Below are 18,335 nucleotides of genomic sequence, written 5' to 3' on the forward strand. Positions count from 1 at the left end.
CTAATTTGCCCTAATTGTGGTATTGAGTTATAGAGTAACAGGTAAGTATTTGATTTTAGGTACAAAACCTTCCGCTACTTTTATCTCCATCTCCTTACTAGTAGATTATACCTTGAACAGATTAGACTAGAAATTCCTTGAGGCTGGGAACACCACTTTGTCACTGAGACTGAATAATACAAATTTGAAATAACTATCTTATACTGCTAAGGGAAAACAGCCAAGTACAAAGCACTGGGTATATCATGGCTCCATCTATGCAGTAAGGGAGAAAGAGATTTCAAATATATATATATAATGGAGTGAAATTAACTTTCACTCCATTAGAGCCATTAGACTTTTTGGGGTGTTTCTGTTACCAGCTAGCTTTCCTAACCAATGCATTGCCTTTTGTGTAACACATTATATATTTTATATATATATATATACACATACATACGTATAATTCATATTTGCTTTTTTAAGCTAAAGATTTCTGGAAGTATACACAACAAAGTAATAACCATGCTTACCTAGTGGGACTGGGCAGATGTGGGGCAGGAATGATAAGCAAATATTTTACTGTGTAACTTTTCACATTTTTAAGCTTTGAAAGTATGCGAAGATACTGCCTGTTCAAAAGTTCAAATAATCTTTTAAATGCTAAGAAGAACGTACAATTGAATTAAAACAACAAAAGCCATCTCTGGCAACAGACTGCTAGGCATTCACCAAACATTTTTTCTTATTCCTTGAGAAACAAGCAGACATTTGTTAGCCCCAGTGCAGTAAAGTATGACCACCAGAATGCGTTCTTCTTTTAATCAGATTCAAGCAGAAAAGCTATGTGCCAATGCAAGGCCTACCTCACATAAAAATCATAAACATGTATCTTCCCTGTTCTTTCTCCTTCCACTGGGGGATGTCAATTCCCAAGATGACGTTCTAAGCTACATGTTTAAGACTGAAGAGCCTCTGGGGTTCCTAAATGCCTATGTGATGAGAGCCTCATCTTACCCCCAATCTGGAAAGGCCACCTCACCCCCAATCTGGAAAGGCCATGGACTGCTTATGCAAAGGAAAAAAAAGAAGAAATTAACTTTCACTCCATTAGAGCCATTAGACTTTTTGGGGTGTTTCTGTTACCAGCTAGCTTTCCTAACCAATGCATTGCCTTTTGTGTAACACATTAGCATATACTTAGTCAATCACAACGTGAGATTGAGCCTCCTCAATTCCCAGTACTTAGTCAAGTTTACAGCATTAAATAAAAGGTACCACAGAAGACATTCCTCAATTGTTCATGGTTATATTATTTTGAGAGGGCGCACACAAAGACTCTACCTACTCACCAGCAGTCCTTGCAAAGTCTTCCTTCATTCCTGACAGTAGCTACAGGCAAAAGAAAACACAGGCAAGTACCAGCTTCAGGAAAAGAACTGACCTGGGAAGATCCTGGAAATTGACAGCATAAGCACCCAGCCTCCTCCCTGTCATCCCTGCAAGGTTTGGTCATCTGATGACTGTCATCTGTCTTTCTAATGCAAGATGTGGTAGAAAACACTCTCTCAAGTTCAACATGGGCTTTCTAGACAGATGTGCATGGGTCTCACTTTCACCTGATTATGATGAGAGTGAAGGTCAATAGCAGTACAATATAAAAAAATTCACGTGTATATATTTTCTGTATAATTTTTTAAAAATATTGTAAATTTAGATGTAAAACATCAGCCTACCTGTATCTCTATCCCTTTCCTAATTTCCCAGAAGTTATCATTGTCCTGACTGTCTTTGTGAAGAAAAAAACACCACTTCTATTTGAACCTCTAAACAGGATATCATGTGACAAAATTTAAATAAGTGATATATAAACAATACATAAATAGTGTTCTTTTACAACATTGTTTTTTTGAGATTCATCCATGTTGATACATGCAGACTTAAGTCATTCATTTTAACTGCTGCATAATATTCCAGTATATAATCAGACAATTTATTTTTTTTCCCTATTAATAATTAGGCTGCTTCCAATTTTTTGGTATTCTAAAGACCACGGCTATCTTCTTGACCAAAAATTGATACGACAAACCACACTAACCCTTTTACATATACTGTCTCATTTGGTCCTCACGACAACACAATGAGGTAAGTAGTGAATTCCCACTTTATAAGTGAAGAAACTGAGCTATATACAAATTCATAACTTCTCCAAAGTGACAAAAGAGGGTATCAGAACTCAAGCTGAAGTATCATTAACTCTAAAATTTTGCAAGGACCCCTATGTGCTTGGCTGGACAACCTTGGAAAAGCTGAGTCTTACTTTTTCTTATCTCTAAAATAGACTAACTATCTCTGAAGATAGTTGAAAAAAATAGATTAAAAACTAAAGGACAGTTAGAGACCAGTTCCCTAGTCTGACATTTTCTTTTTATTCCCTGGATCCCTGAGAGCTTTAAGTCCTCTACTTGCCCTATAGAGAGACATGTTCGCAGAGGAACACATCTTACCTCTTACACCTCAGCTCTTTCCCCTTCCCCTCTTGGCTACTTTTCCTTCTTGGAATCTTAGATTCAGGCCTCTGCTTGTTTCTTTCAAGTCATTTTCTTCTATTTTTAAATATATACAAATGTTTCTTTTTCATCTATAAAATTAATCTCACATTTTACATACATATATCTTCACCTGGACAGATACAGTCCAGGGTATTTGTCAAAAATAAGAGAATAACTTTTCAGAGAACTGTACTACAAACACAAAATTGTACAAGATCGGCAATTTTACAAAATTCACATCAAATGTTGAACAAATGTGCAGAACATTTACATAATAATCAAAACACTTGTTTCTAGTAAAGAGATGGGTACACTCAGTCTACCTGTGCCAAAAGGAAGAAAATTTGGAAACAATGGGCCTATTTGTTTTGGGTTAAATTGTGTAACTCCAAAAAGATATGCTGATGCCCTTACCCCACCACCTCTAAATGTTATCTTATTTGGAAATAGGGTCATTGCAGATGTAATTAACGAGATGAGGTCATTCTACAGTAGGGTAAACCCCTAATCCAATATGACCGTGTCCTTATTAAAAAACAATAGGTGAAGAAACATGCATACAACAAGCACACCATGTAACCATGAAGGCAGAGATCAAGGAGATACATCTACAAGCTTAGGAAAGCCAAAGAGTGCCAGCAAACCACTAGCAGCTAGGAGAGAGGACAGGAACAGATTCTCCCTGAAAGGCCTCAGAAGGAACCAACCCTACTGATGCCTTGATCTGGGACTCTTAGCCTCCAGCTAGCCAATATTCCCAGCAACATTTATTAAATAGAGAATCTTTTCCCCATTGCTTGTCTGTATCAGGTTTGTCAAAGATCAGATGTCTGTAGATGTGTGGTGTTATTTCTGAGGTCTCATGAAACTTTTCATAAAGCATTAATAATTTCATCACTCTTCCATCCAAGCTTCACCACAAATACGATGTTTGTTCTTGCTTTAATTTTTAGCAGAATTTACGTTATTCTGATAGAAGCTCTTTTCAAACTGGTATCTTGTCCCTTTTAATGCCTCAAACTACTTCCTATTCAGACATGCTATAACAAGTTAGTATGAGTTTATTTTGGTGCCAAAAATTTTTGAAATCTATGCAAAGCTTTTTCATAATATGCATTTTCCATGAACTTTTTGAAGACCCCTTGTACATATAATGTAAGACCTCCATACATATTAAGTAAACACAGATAATCATCAAATCATGATAAACTCTATATGCTATTATTGAGTATACAAGGAACATAATTTAGATTAGAAGGCCAAATGAAACCTCTCCAAAGATATTAATATAACATTTTAAGCTAAGACCTCAAGTATAAGCAGTTAACCACGTAAAGATGAAAAAGAAACAGAAGAATATTCTTTTTTTTTTTTTTTTTTGAGACGGAGTTTCGCTCTTGTTACCCAGGCTGGAGTGCAATGGTGCAACCTCGGCTCACCGCAACCTCCGCCTCCTGGGTTCAGGCAATTCTCCTGCCTCAGCCTCCTGAGTAGCTGGGATTACAGGCACGCGCCACCACGCCCAGCTAGTTTTTTGTATTTTTAGTAGAGACGGGGTTTCACCATGTTGACCAGGATGGTCTTGATCTCTCGACCTCGTGATCCACCCGCCTCGGCCTCCCAAAGTGCTGGGATTACAGGCTTGAGCCACCGCACCCGGTGAAACAGAAGAATATTCTACACAGAGAGACCACGAAGTACAAAGACTAACAAGTGCAAAGACTATGTGAAAAGGCTTTGGGATGTTCAGGAACCAAACCATGGACAACAAAAGCAAAAGACAAATGGGATTACATAAAACTAAAGATCTCCTGCACAGCAAGGGAACCATGGACAGAGTAAACGGTCAACCCAGAGACTGGGAGAAAATATTTGCAAATCGAACACTGGATAAAGGGTTAATATCCCAAATATACAGGGAACTCAAATTACTCAGTAACAAGAAAACAAATAACCCTATTTAAAAATGGGCAAAAGACCTGAATAAACATTTTTCAAAAGATACACAAATGGCTAATAGATACATAAAACAATGCTCAACATCTCTAATCAGAGAAATGCAAATTAAAACCACAATGAGATGTCACCTCACTCCTTTTAGATTAGTTACTGTCAAGAAGATGAAAGATAACAAGTATGGGTAAAGATGTGGAGAAAGGGGAACACTTGTCCACTGCTGGTGGTATTATAAATCAGTACAGTCACTCTGCAAAACAGTATGGAAGTTCCTCAAAAAACTAAAAATAGAATTACCATATGATCCAGCAATTCCATTTCTGGGTATATATCCAAAGGAATTGAAATCAGTATGTTCAAGAGATATCTGAACTCCCATGTTCACTGCCACATTACTCGTAATTGTCAAGATATGGAAACAACCACAGTGTCCATCAATAGATGAATAGATTTTTAAAATGTGATACACACACACACACACACACACATACACACACACGAATACTATTCAGCCACACACACAAAAAAAAAAAGCAGGAAATTCTGTCATTTTTGACAGTATGGATGAACCTAGAGGTCATAATGCAAAGTGAAATAAGCCAGGCACAGACAGAGAAATACCATATGATCTCACTTATGTGTAAAATCTGATAAAGTCAAACTCATAAAAGTAGAGAGCAGATTGGTGGTTATCAGAGGTTGGGGGAGAGGGCAGATGAGGAAAAGGGAGATGCTGGTCAGCTGAGGCAAAGTTTTGGTTAGACAAGAAGAACAAGTTCTGGTGATCTATTGCATAGTATGGTATCTACAGTTAATGCATTATATATGTGTCAAAATAGCTAAAAGGATTTTAAATGTTCTCACCAAAAGAAATGATAAATATTTGAGGTGACAGATACATTAATTAGCCTTTGATCATTCTATATTCTATATACATAATGAAATATCACACTGTATCCCACAAATATTGTGATGGTTAATATTAAGTGTCAGCCGGGCGCGGTGGCTCAAGCCTGTAATTCCAGCACTTTGGGAGGCCGAGGCAGGTGGATCACGAGTCAAAAGATCGAGACCATCCTGGTCAACATGGTGAAACCCCGTCTCTACTAAAAAATACAAAAAATTAGCTGGGTATGGTGGCGTGTGCCTGTAATCCCAGCTACTAAGGAGGCTGAGGCAGGAGAATTGCCTGAACCCAGGAGGCGGAGGTTGCGGTGAGCCGAGATCGCGCCATTGCACTCCAGCCTGGGTAACAAGAGTGAAACTCCGTCTCAAAAAAAAAAAAAAAAAAAAAAAAAAATACTAAGTGTCAACTTGACTGGGTTGAAGGATGCAAAGTATTGTTCCTGGGTATGTCTATGAGGGTGTTGGCAAAGGAGATTAACATTTGAATCAGTGGACTGGGAGAGGCAGACCCACACTCAATCTAGGTGAGCACCATCTAGTTGGCTGCCAGCACAGCTAGGATAAAATGCAGACAGAGGAACGTGGAAGGACTAGACTAGATGAGTCTTCTGGCCTCTGTCTTTCTCCTGCCCTCAAACATCAGACTCCATTCTTCAGCTTTCAGATTCTTGGACTTACCCCAGTGGTTTGCCAGGGGCTCTGCACTCTTCAATGACAAACTGAAGGCTGCACTGCTGGCTTCCCTACTTTTGAGGGTTTGGGACTCAGACTGGCTTCCTTGCCCCTGAGCTTGTAGATGGCTTCACCTTGTGATCATGTAAGTCAATACTCCTTAATAAAATCCCTCTCATATATACATCTGTCCTACTAGTCCTCTCCCTCCAGAGAACCCTAATATGAATATATACAGTTATTTGTCAATTAAAGATAAAACTTTATAAATTTTTTTAATTAAAGAAAATTAAGGTACAGGTAGAAAAAGAGGTACCCATGAAAAAAACTAAATTTCTTTTTGTTTCTTTTTAAAATACATAGTTTGCTACTGAAAGTGGAATACCTCTAAGATTAAAAAAAAATTCTGCCTTGGAAACTAATTATTTTGCCTAAATCACCATTTTAGAGACTCATCCCATATATCCCACTGATGAATCTGGTACATAGAGTCATCTCACGGTTTTCTTTTTTCCTCCTCTACCAATATTTACAAGCAGAATTTGCATTTTCAGACTTTTTGACAAAACCAACAGCATACACATGGGGGTGGGTGTGTGTGTGTGTGTGTGTGTGTGTGTGTGTGTGTGTATAAATAAAAGATTGACAAGACAGTAGCAATTGAAAGTAAAGTCCAAAGATAGAATCTCAAAAAAAATGAATTCAATATAATCTATTTAATTTTAAAAGGCTTTAAGACTAATGGCATCCCAATGCAGCATTCATTTATTTAAAAAAAAAATAAAATTAGGCGGGACGCGGTGGGTGGCTCAAGCCTGCCTGTAATCCCAGCACTATGGGAGGCCGAGGCGGGTGGATCATGAGGTCAAGAGATCGAGACCATCCTGGTCAACATAGTGAAACGCCATCTCTACTAAAAATACAAAAAATTAGCTGGGCATGGTGGCACGTTCCTGTAATCCCAGCTACTCAGGAGGCTGAGGCAGGAGAATTGCCTGAACCCAGGAGGCGGAGGTTGCGGTGAGCCGAGATCGCGCCATTGCACTCCAGCCTGGGTAACAAGAGTGAAACTCCGTCTCTCAAAAAAAAAAAAACAAAAACAAAAAACCTACATTGAAGAATCTTCTTTCCTAAAATTAGCAGAACTGATAAAAACGATAGGTGACAATACATAAGAAAAAAATAACCTATTTATAAACACTAATGTGATACCAATAAAGTAAAATCTAGCATCAATAATCTAAGTGAACTCTTTGAATCAGTCAATAAGTATAAAGTAAAAAACATTTTTACTTTCTAAAAGTCACTAGTAAAATTCTGCACCAAAGAGGCCATTTTATAGAATAAAAGGTGATAGGAGTGGAAAGCCCTCTGAAACTTGAATGCCTGGTCCTAGACTTGTGAACTGTGTGTTTGCCCTTAAGAGCAAGAACAAGGTAAAAACACAAAGGAGCTTAAGGGATTTAGGAGAACTCATGGATGACTGACAACGGGATCTTGCAGAACTTGGGGAGATCTGCATTATTTTGCTAAATTCCCTTGTCATCCATTATTTGTTCTATGACTTCACTGTAGAAGAAAACCAGACCCTAAACCTCTGGCTGTTAATGTCAGAGACAGAATATTAGTCTGGATGAGCCACTAATGTGATCAGCATGGCACTTACATTAGTATAAACAACACCACCATCATGCCTCACTTAATGATGGGAATACATTCTGCAAAATGCATCGTTAGGCAATTTTGTCATTCTATGACCATTACAGAGCATATAGTTACATAAAATTAGACAGTATAGCCCCTGCACACCTAGGCTAGGCTATACAGTACAGTGTACTGCTCCTATGCTAACACCTGGACAGCACGTTACTGTATTAAATACTGTAGGCTACTGTAATATAATGGTCAGTATTTGTGTGTCTAAACATAGAAAACACCTCGGTATATGCAGTCCCTCAAGGACCAAAATGTTGTCATGCGGTGCATGACTAATGATACAGCTAAGCCACTGAATAATCAGCAGATTCTCTCCAGGTATTTGTTTGGAATAAGTTGCAGGTGCCATTAAAATTAAACTGGAATTCTTTGGAAAGAGATTTAATGGATTAGGATGATAAAAGTTTGAAAACCATGACCTAAAATAAAAGGGCAAAGAAAAGTTTTGTGTGTTTGTTTTTGGCTAGCATCAATGTTAGGTCAGCAGAAAGTTCATGCTTAAAAACATCAGTGTTGAATGCCTGGCATGTTTCTCTCTGCCTTTCTGGGAAGGTAGGATCCCCAGAGATACGTGATTCAGCCCCTAACAGCAGACAACATGGTCTACTGGATTTATCGCAAATTAATCCTGGGTACCTACAAAAAAAGGAAATTTAACATTGGAAAAAAAAATTTTTATTTCAATTTACATGGAAAAGTCTGCTAGTGAGTCTGTTTCTGCAGAAACAAGCAAGCAAAAATACAGCAAGAACTGCAGTAGATATTTAAGCAAATGTCTTTCCAGCAGCCACAATGCTACATTCCTGACAGAAAGCCATCTTGCCTGCATTTGCTCTACAAGGTCTGCTTATTTCATTAAAATGCTGAACTAAGGGAGATATTTCCATTTTCAGGATTTCTTCTTTACCTCATTAGTTTCCCATGTCTTAAGGTCTTTATGGTTAAGAAAAGAAATTGCAGTGACCCACTAAATCTGAAAAGATTTGGTAATTATCATCATCAAAACAGTGTCTTGAGTGTCCTTGTCCTCTGCCTTCCTCTTTTTTGCTGACGGCACCCTGCTCAATCAGCCTCTGGCCAGTGTTCTCCTTAAGATCGGACACCATGCCATCAATTAAGGTGCAGAGTTCTGATGGGGAGATATTTGATTTGGAAATCGCCAATCTGTGACTATCAAGACCATGTAGGAAGATTTGAGAATGGATGACAGAGATAATGACCCAGCTGCTCTACCAAATGTTAATGTAGCAATATTTGTAACAGGTCATTCAGTGGTGCACCCACCACAAAAATGGCCCTTCTCCTCCCGAGGATGAGGCGAACAAAGAAAACGAACAGAGGAGATCCCTCTTTAGGACCAAGAATTCCTGAAAGTCGACCAAGGAACACTTTTTATACTTATTCTGGCTGCAAACTACTTAAACATCAAAGGTTTGCTTGATGTTACATGCAAGACTGTTGCCGATACGATCAAGGAGAAAAGTCCTCAGAAGATTCGTAAGACTTCCCATATCAAAATGACTTTACTGAAGAAGAGGAAGCCCAGGTATGCCAAGAGAACCAGCTATGTGAAGAAAAGTGAAATGCTGTAGTTGACGCTGTCACACTGTAAGAAATGTTACAAATACTAGTTGCCCTGCTCTGTTTATAATTGTTAATATCAGACAAAGAGCGGAGAAATGCAGCAGCAAATCAATCATATGAACAGAATATTGTACCCAGTAAATGTGTAGGTAAGAGTACAGATTCCAAACCTATGGCTGAGTTTCTCATGGTATGATCAAAAGTTCCTTTTTTCTTTGCTCTGAATAAAACTGTACTGCAGGTTCTCTGTAGAAAACGGCATTTTGGGCTTTCTCTCTTTTTTGTAAAGTGACAACTGCCTAGATTATTGTCCAGTTAACTTTAGTGACCTTTTAAAGTTCGCATTGTAAATAAAACAACTTGCAAAAGAAAAAAAAAATACAGCAAAACCCAAAACAATGTTTTCAAGCTTATGACCATCCACAATCCTTTATAGAAGATAGTGACTATTTACTAATCACAGAGTAACATGGGGCTAATAACAGCATCTGCTTAGTGAGGCTGCTGTGCAGTTTAAAAGAGACAATGCTCATAAAGCTCCTAGCATACTGTGTGGTATTAGATCAGGCGTCCCCAAACTACGGCCTGCGGGCCACTTGCAGCCCCCTGAGGCCATTTATCCGGCCCCCCCGCCGCACTTCAGGAAGGGGCACCTCTTTCATTGTGGTCAGTGAAAGGAGCACAGTATGTGGCGGCCCTCCAACGGTCTGAGGGACAGTGAACTGGTCCCCTGTGTAAAAAGTTTGGGGACGCCTGTATTAGATAAAGAGCTCAGAATTTTATTCCTTGCAGCAATGCTGTGATGAGGTGTTCTACCATGCCAAAGGTGAGAACACTGAGGATTAGTGGGAGTGACTCACTCCGTTGACAGAGCCAACACATAGCAGTTCTTTTTACCAGCACACCATATTCACTCTGGTCTAGCCAGAGGTGTAACTATGCAGGACAATGGCTAGTTCTTGCTAGGGTCCCTGAAGTCAATGCTGGTTTTAAAACTGATATTTACCTCTATCAGCTATGAAACTCTAAGCAAGTTAGTGAAGCTCTCTGAATCTGTTTCCCCAGTTCAAGGACCTATCTCAAAGGGTGGTTTTGAGTATTAAACACCAGTAAATAGAATGTCTCAATAGGTAACAGCTTTTATTTAATAAAAATTAACTGGGCTTTGACTAAGTGCCAGCACTGTTCTAGGTCAGAATCTCCAAATTTATCTGCATATCAGAATCATCTGTGTCAAATTTAAATCTCAACTCCCTGGTCATGCTAGAGACCAGTTAAATCACAATTTAGGAGGCCGGACACAGGCATCAGTGTTTTGTGAGGCATCCCAGGTGATTCCAATGTGCAAACAACCTTGGAAATCACTGTATGTTAGGAACTGGATTCAAGTACCTTCCCTTAGGGAGCTCCTTGTTTACTCACTCTACTGTTCTAAGCATTTCACACCTGACCCCTTCTTTTGGACTCCTTGCTGTTACTGATGTAGCTCAGGTCCTCAGCACCTCTCCATGAACTTGCTAACTTAACCCAACCACTACTACCACTTAGTCCCATCGTGCACAAAGCTCAGCTCTGATCATATCAGCCCCATGCTCAGAATCACTGAATGAACTCCCTCTGGCTATCAACTCCTCAGTCTAGCCTTCAAAGCCCTCCACAAAAGGCACCTGCCCACCTCTCCTCCCTATCCTTGGACAATGCCTTATGTTCGCCGATCTGCAAGCAGGCTCATTCGTGAGAATGAGGAAAAAAATCCTTGTAATACTAGATAGCCAGTCTATTGCTCACGTATAAAATAAAATGTTCCCCAATTTAAAACTGTGTTCTTTTAAACAATGATAACCTTAGTTTTAAGATGCCTTTAATTTCACAATTTTATACTTTCAGATTAAACACCAAAAAAAGAATTCCTTTTACCTTAATTTAAGGAGTGGCTGGGTCACCCACTTCTTTAACTTCCGTCTCCCAAATGAAGTCTTAGTGTGGTCTAAAACCCAAAGCAAACTTCCTTTGGTTTTCATATCAGTCTAAGAAAGATCAGAAAATAAGTTTTATTAACTAGACAATTATTTGTCCAAAATTATTATTTCATATGCCCCAATTCTAAATGTCATATATTCCTAGCACAACGTGTGGCACATAAGAGGTGTTCATTTAATGTTTGACAGATGAAGAAATACATACAGAAAGAAGTACTGACATTTCACAAAGAAAAGGGATCATTTGTAGTTTTTGGTTACCTACGAATAAATTATTCAGAAGATTCTTTTGAAATGTACACTTATCTAAGCATCTTTAAAATATAATTGCATACTTTCCTATCTTGAGAACTACAATATATTGAAGATGACTTAATTTTCCTTTGGTATTTCACAGTTACCATTTTATAGACCAATGCGCTCATGACAACATTGAACAAGGTGCTAGAGAGAGATGTGAACCTGCACTGCACTCTAGGTATTTACCCAGGAAGGAATTTTAGTCTGTTTTACTAAATTCCTAGAAGAGTTTGCTTTTGCCACTTAAAATATGGGTCTTAAAAAAAAATCACAATTAACTGAGATAGTTAATTTTAACCAAGTTTTCACAGTATTACAAAGCCCGCTGAGATACTTAAATCTTGAAACCTAAAATGGCTGTTTCCACTTGAGTTGGGTTTTTTGGTCTTTTCTTTATTCCTTCTCCTCTGTAAGTAGTTACTTCCAGAGTATCTTCTATGTGCCGAACATAGCAAGGACATGGTTCCGCCCTCAGGGTGCTTATAGCCAAGATGGAAAAAGACTCATAATTAGGATACAATGCCACCTGCCAGGAATCAACTAAAAAAGGTGTGACATAAGCTCTCGGGAGTTCAACGCAGAGAGCACAGAAAAGGTACAAGGTCAGAAAAGTTCCTCTGAGAATGGGCTGGACAGGCCCAGCAGACAGGGGAGGACAGTCCAGATCAGCAGCAGCACTATATGTTCCTGACACCAGAGCCTGACTGGCCTGACTGGGGTAAAGGGTCCCATGAGGAGGACAATTCCCTGATACCAGTGGAGAAGCAGGCTCAGGTAAGAGGGGTGGGAGAGACACGTGTCCTATGATATCTTTGCTTTCGCTGACACCCAACCCCCACCTTTCACCTCTTTCCATTGCTCCTTGGAAAGGGGGAGGGGGGCGGGAGTTGAGGTACAAAGACAAGCAGATATTAATTCTTAGCTTCTCATTCTAAAATGGTTCAAGGCCCAACAAAGGAAGGAATTTTAAAGAGTATTTTAATTCTAGATGATTTTTGCCTTAGGAATTTGATTTCAGAACTGACTCTGTTGCGGTAGGATTTGAACAGAGAAGACGTGGCAGAAGCAAGGAATGCTTACAATGCCAGGGCTGGCTGCAGGCTGACTGTGAGCGCTCCTTCAGCCAAGAAATGCCCCTTGATTCCTACTACTTGTTTCCTCTCATGAGATGGCTACAGAGTTGATGAGTGAGACCTGCAGGACAGAGTCTCAGCTTTTAGATGATGACAAGATAAAAACGTTACTGAAGAAAAATACATCGGAATTCAGCATAACAGAACAGACTGAAACAGGAAGAAATTAAGGGAAACTGTTATTAATATATAGGTTCAGGAGTCAGGAGAATAAATTCAGCATTTACTTTAATTTGCAAAAGTAACAAATATTTCTGAAGAGTTTTAACTCCTTTAACTCAGACGGCTCTGGTTCTCCACTACTTAATCAAATGACTGGGGGTTGCTTTTTATCTCTATGACTTTGTTGGGATAACATTAATTTCATAATATCTCATCTTCCCAAGTGATAATTTAATAAATAAAAGCAATAACTTTAATCTCTCTATTATCTTCCTAATTCATCAATAAAAGACAAACAATCAAAGTTTACAAACTGAGGCTGGACGCAGTGGCTCATGCCTGTAATCATAGCACTTTGGGAGGCTGAGGTGGGCGGATCACCTGAGGTCAGGAGTTTGAAACCAGTCTGGCCAACATGGCGAAACCCCATGTCTACTAAAAATGCACAAATTAGCCAGGTGTGGTGGTGGGTGTCTATAATCCCACCTACTAGGTAGGACGAGGCAGGAGAATCGCTTGAACCTGAGAGGAGGAGGTTCAAGATCGGTGTTGCAGTGAGCCAAGACTGCATCACTTCACTCCAGCCTGGGTGACAGAGCGAGACCATCTTGGGGAAAAAAAAAAAAAAGGAAGTTCATGAACTGAAATATTATGCATCTTATAGTCAGACTGAATATCCCAGAAACCTGTTTTATAAGTTGAATAATAAGACTGCAAACATTTCAACAAAAAGTTAAAGGTATATAGAAAAAACATAACCAAGTAGACAAAAGAAAATCACTTCATATTAATTTTCAGTGATGATGCCTTTCCAAAAAAATACCTGATGTAGAAATGATGACACAGAAATTGTCAGGATGGGCATGCCCCTCGGTCATTAAAAAGGGCAGCTCCATTGTTCCCCCCAAAAACTCCAAAGAAGTATTTCGTACAGTTCATTCTCCAAAAAGTGCAACAGTTATCAATTAACAGAGCAGTCAGCTAAAGACACTATATTTTCACCTGCTCCTCTAAAAACAGACTGCTGCCTACCTTACTCGGAAGGTTTTTCCAAAACAATTTATAATCAACTAACCCTTACGTTTGCCTGACCTGATTCTGTAGGATTTCCAGATTCCTTAATGTTGTTCCATTAATTGTCATAAATTCCATTTTACTTGACAGCTGTTTAAAATTCCTGTAAAAGAATCAAATATAATTAGCCTAGATGTAAGTGCATAAAGAAATAAAAACTAATTCAGGAACTAGAAATATTCGGCTACATTATGGCAAAAATTAGCATTCTGAAAGGAAATCAAATCAAAAGGAGCAAAATGAAAATTCACTGGATTGTATTCCATTAATGCTGGTGCTGTTAAATATACTGATGCGAGACAAGGATAGTTATTCTAACAAAACAAACAAGAACAGGGAAGGAAAGTAATGGTAACAACATTTTGTTTCAGTTTTGCTCCAGGAATAGAACCAAACATGGTCTTTTATCTTTAGTCAAGCATAGTAGTCACATCTTCATGAAAAGCTACGCAATCAGCTAGAAAAATATGTCATGATACTTAAACCTGTCGTCCTTATTCTTTAGCATGAGATCATCTTGATAAATACTTTTAATCAAAATTATAGGCCAGGCACAGTGGCCCACACCTGTAATCCCAGCATTTTGGGAGGCCAAGGCAGGTGGATCACCTAAGGCCAAGAGTTTGAGACCAGCCTGGCCAATATGGCAAAAACACGTCTGTAATAAAAAATATAAAAATTAGCCAGGCATGATGGCGTGTGCCTGTAGTCCCAGCTACTCAGGAGGCTGAGGCACAAGAATAGCTTGAACCCAGGAGGCAGGGGTTACAGTGAGATGAGATCACACCACTGCACTCCCGCCTGGGTGACAGAGTGAGACTACTTTTTAGAAAAAAAAGATTCCCACATGTTCAATAAGTGTTACTTACTCTGTAATTAACAACACACATTACCATGGCCAGGTTTAGTGAGTATAAAACACTGTTATTTTCTTAAGCTCAGTTAAAGCATTCACACTCTCCTTCTTGTCCCTTTATCTATTCAAAACAAAATTAGAAGTTCAATAAATTTCAATGTGAGAATGAGCTACAACATGACTAATAAATGTATGTACAATTCCAATTCGTGTTAAGAAGTACTAATCAATGCAGTACTAATGCAGTAATTCAGTTTCCCTTATCAGCCAGTCCTTAGATGTTTCTGTCAACAGCACTTAAAGCTTAAGAGCTTATTTTTAAAGGCAAGAAAAGTAACAGCAGGTCACCAAATCATTGAACGAAAGAAAGGCATGTGTTCATGCTATAAACCCAACCACCCTTCCCATGGCTGTAATGAAATTTAGGTAACATCCAGTTTCCCCAGTTATAAAAACAAGCCCTCCCCCAGAACTGTAGAGAACCTAAAATCAGAGCCTGAAAAAGTAGCACCCAAAAAGAGATTCCTTCACTTCCAAATGACTCCTCTGACCAAGGCCTGAAGCCCAGGAAAAGAGAAATACATTATCTCAAATTAGGAATGTTACCTAGTAACTGAATGCTGTCCTTTGTTAGTGTAATGTATCTGTGACAGGTTTGACCTAGCTTCCAAAGAATGATAATCTGTTAATGATTTTCAGAGGGAAGCAACTCCAAAACTGAAGGATAGCAGGTGTTCAGCCCTTTTTCTCCCTCTTGTAGCAGTTACCTTAATTTGTCTTGAATTATAGCAATTTATGTTGTGCCTCTACCCTCCTTAATAGATCTAAGCTCCCTGAAGGCAAGTATTACGTCTTAAATCTTGTAGCACCTGCAGGGCTTAGCGAACAATAGATGCTCTACAAATGTCTGCCATCTCCCTATGGGAAAACCACGCTGGGTTTATTTTTTCTCCCTAATTTAAATCACAAACCTCCAGAAATGTCTGTGAAATATCCAGAAAAAGTTATAAAATGTAAAACATTATTTACAGGAAGTAACAATTAGGCAGTGATTGGCTGTGTAGCTGACAAGAGCTCACATAAATTCATGGTCAAAGATCAAAGCTGGAAGGGCTGATAGCCTGCACTCTGAGTAGGTACCTAGCCAGTTACCCACATGTTTAGATAAGAGTCCTTACTTTCCCTCTTCTGACAGTTATTTTTAACTAAGTCCATCCTAGGGGTGACTAGTTAACACGTTAGTGCCCTAAACAGACATCGACTCTAGAAGGGTACTTAGTTGGCATCTTTGTCCATTTAGTTATAACAGAACACCTCATAATAGGCAGTTTGTAAACAGAAGTTTATTATTCAGAGTTCTGGAGGCTGTGAATTCCAAGATCAAGGTGCCAGCAGATTTGGTGTCTGGTGAGGGCTCATTTCCCATAGACGGGACCTTCTGTTTGTCTTCACGTGGAGGAGGGGCAAACAGTTCCTTCAAGCCTTTTCTATTAATATAAGGGCATTAATCTCATTTACAAACGATCTGCCTTCATAACCTAATCACTTCCTAAAAGGTCACACCTCTTAATACCTTAAACCTCACATGACTAGGTTTCAACATGTGAATTTTGAAGGACACAAACATTCAAACCATAACAGTTGGCATGAGACTAATCAAGAAACCACAACCTAGCAGCGTTTCCTAAAAGTATCTCAGCTAGCTGCCTTTATCTTCTGTTAACAACAGATGTGTTAAGACATAATTTTTCACTGGCAAAATATGTGGTATGGAAGTTTGTGGGCTGTCTAGAAATACTGCCCAGTTGGCTCCTCCCTCACATGAACAGAGTATAATAATCCTGTAAACCCAACAGTCCATACCCTAAGGGATGGTGTTTTAGGTTTAGGGATCTGAAAACATCCCGTCTTCTACCAGTTATCTCAGGATTTGTTCTCTCACTCCAACTAAAAGTGAACTGTCCCTATTATAATGTTGCATATGCTTCAAGTGAACCACTGAAACAAGATACTGTCGGAATACCAAAAAGACAGAATTGGAATTTCACAGAGCTAGAGAAGAGTTTATGTGACTGTTTTTGTGCCCACTTGCTAAAAAGTATCTAAATGAGTGGCAGAATTCAGTTTGAATTAACCCACTACCTGGTACAGAGGGAGTGGGGTAGAAGGCTTATAGCCTTCATCTACATACAATTACCCAATATCTACAATATCAAAAAGAAACCAGTAACTGTCAAAAACCAAGTTGGTTTAAGTTAGCTCACAACACCAGACCTTTAGAGAGCAAAAGTGTAGGTTATTTTAATTAATGGTATTAATGTAAGTATTAATGTGTTGTATGTATAGTTTTTTATTTGGTTGGTTGTGGGTGCTTCTGCCTTTTCTTTTACTGTGGGTGTTTTTGTTTTTTCTTTTTGTCCTTACTAAATAAATTTCAAATTAGATGCAGTGAGAACTTTTTAAAACTGATATCTACATTGATTTTTAGAAAAGATCAACTGCTGGGCAATCTTAAATCAAACTGATTCCCATCTAGAATGGTAATTATCAAGCAACTACAAGGACTAACCATGCTTCTGGATTTCCCATATATTTCATAAGTTTTTATAATTATAAGTATAAATTTATACGTATTCTGGAGTTGGAGACTTCCTTCCCTATAGAAATGAAATTTCCTTCTGTTAGCACCTATTTCCATTAGAATTATATATATTTTTGAACTAAGGGTTTTATCTGCCAGCATCCTTAGGTATCCAATAGTATCTGCTCACTGACCTGAAACACTCAAGCAATTCTCAATTATTTATCCTTGTGGAAGAAGCCAAATTCTATGTGCTTTGAAATGAAACTTATCAACAATGTCTGGCTAGAATTCATGCTGTGTGAACCTGCATAGAAATCTTATACATATGGGAAAATAGTTTATCAATATTTCAGGCACCAAAAATACAATGGATGCTTTTTTTCCCTCAATAATGGGAGGGAAACATCTTTGCCAAAAGTGGGATGGAGAAATCAACTGTATTACTCCAACCCTGCTTAAAAAAGAAAAAGAAAAAAGAAAACCAATCTTCTTAACTTAGACAAAGGCAATAAAGGTATAGAACTTATTTGAAATATTAATCCATTACAAAGATTCTATTTAAACATTTTAAAATGGAAACAATGACAAAAAAAACTACCACATAACACACAAAATCTATCACTGAAAATAGTTCTATATGTACAGAAATATTTTCACAGTTCATAAATTCAGTTCATAATTTCAGAGTTCCTAAATGTGTCTAACATTTTGGCAGTTAATTTGATTTATAAATTATAAATTGTATTATATTACAAAACATCAGGATTATAGATTCACTTACAATTGATTTGTAATTAAACAACATGACTAACTTTAATTCCTCAATGCTGCCTAAATAAGCCCATTCCTAAATAAGCCCATTTGAAAGGCAAATAATGAGAA

General features: G+C 38.4%; 1 protein-coding gene and 1 pseudogene across 4 annotated transcripts in view; one reads left to right on the forward strand and one right to left on the reverse strand.

Annotated features, from left to right (window-relative positions):
* Positions 1 to 18,335, reverse strand: part of MSH3 (mutS homolog 3) — a 265,070-nt gene that overhangs the window by 125,195 nt on the left and 121,540 nt on the right. For all 4 annotated transcript variants that reach the window (XM_074384262.1, XM_074384265.1, XM_074384261.1 and 1 more), the window contains 2 exons: positions 14,032 to 14,116; positions 11,283 to 11,392 (listed from right to left, as the gene is read on the reverse strand). In XM_074384262.1, coding sequence (XP_074240363.1) covers positions 11,283 to 11,392; positions 14,032 to 14,116 — 195 coding nt within the window. The remainder of the gene's footprint in view (positions 1 to 11,282; positions 11,393 to 14,031; positions 14,117 to 18,335) is intronic.
* On the forward strand, positions 8,886 to 9,410 carry LOC101044653 (S-phase kinase-associated protein 1 pseudogene; annotated as a pseudogene).

Source organism: Saimiri boliviensis, chromosome 1 (assembly GCF_048565385.1).
Source record: "Saimiri boliviensis isolate mSaiBol1 chromosome 1, mSaiBol1.pri, whole genome shotgun sequence".
Taxonomy (NCBI): domain Eukaryota; kingdom Metazoa; phylum Chordata; class Mammalia; order Primates; family Cebidae; genus Saimiri; species Saimiri boliviensis.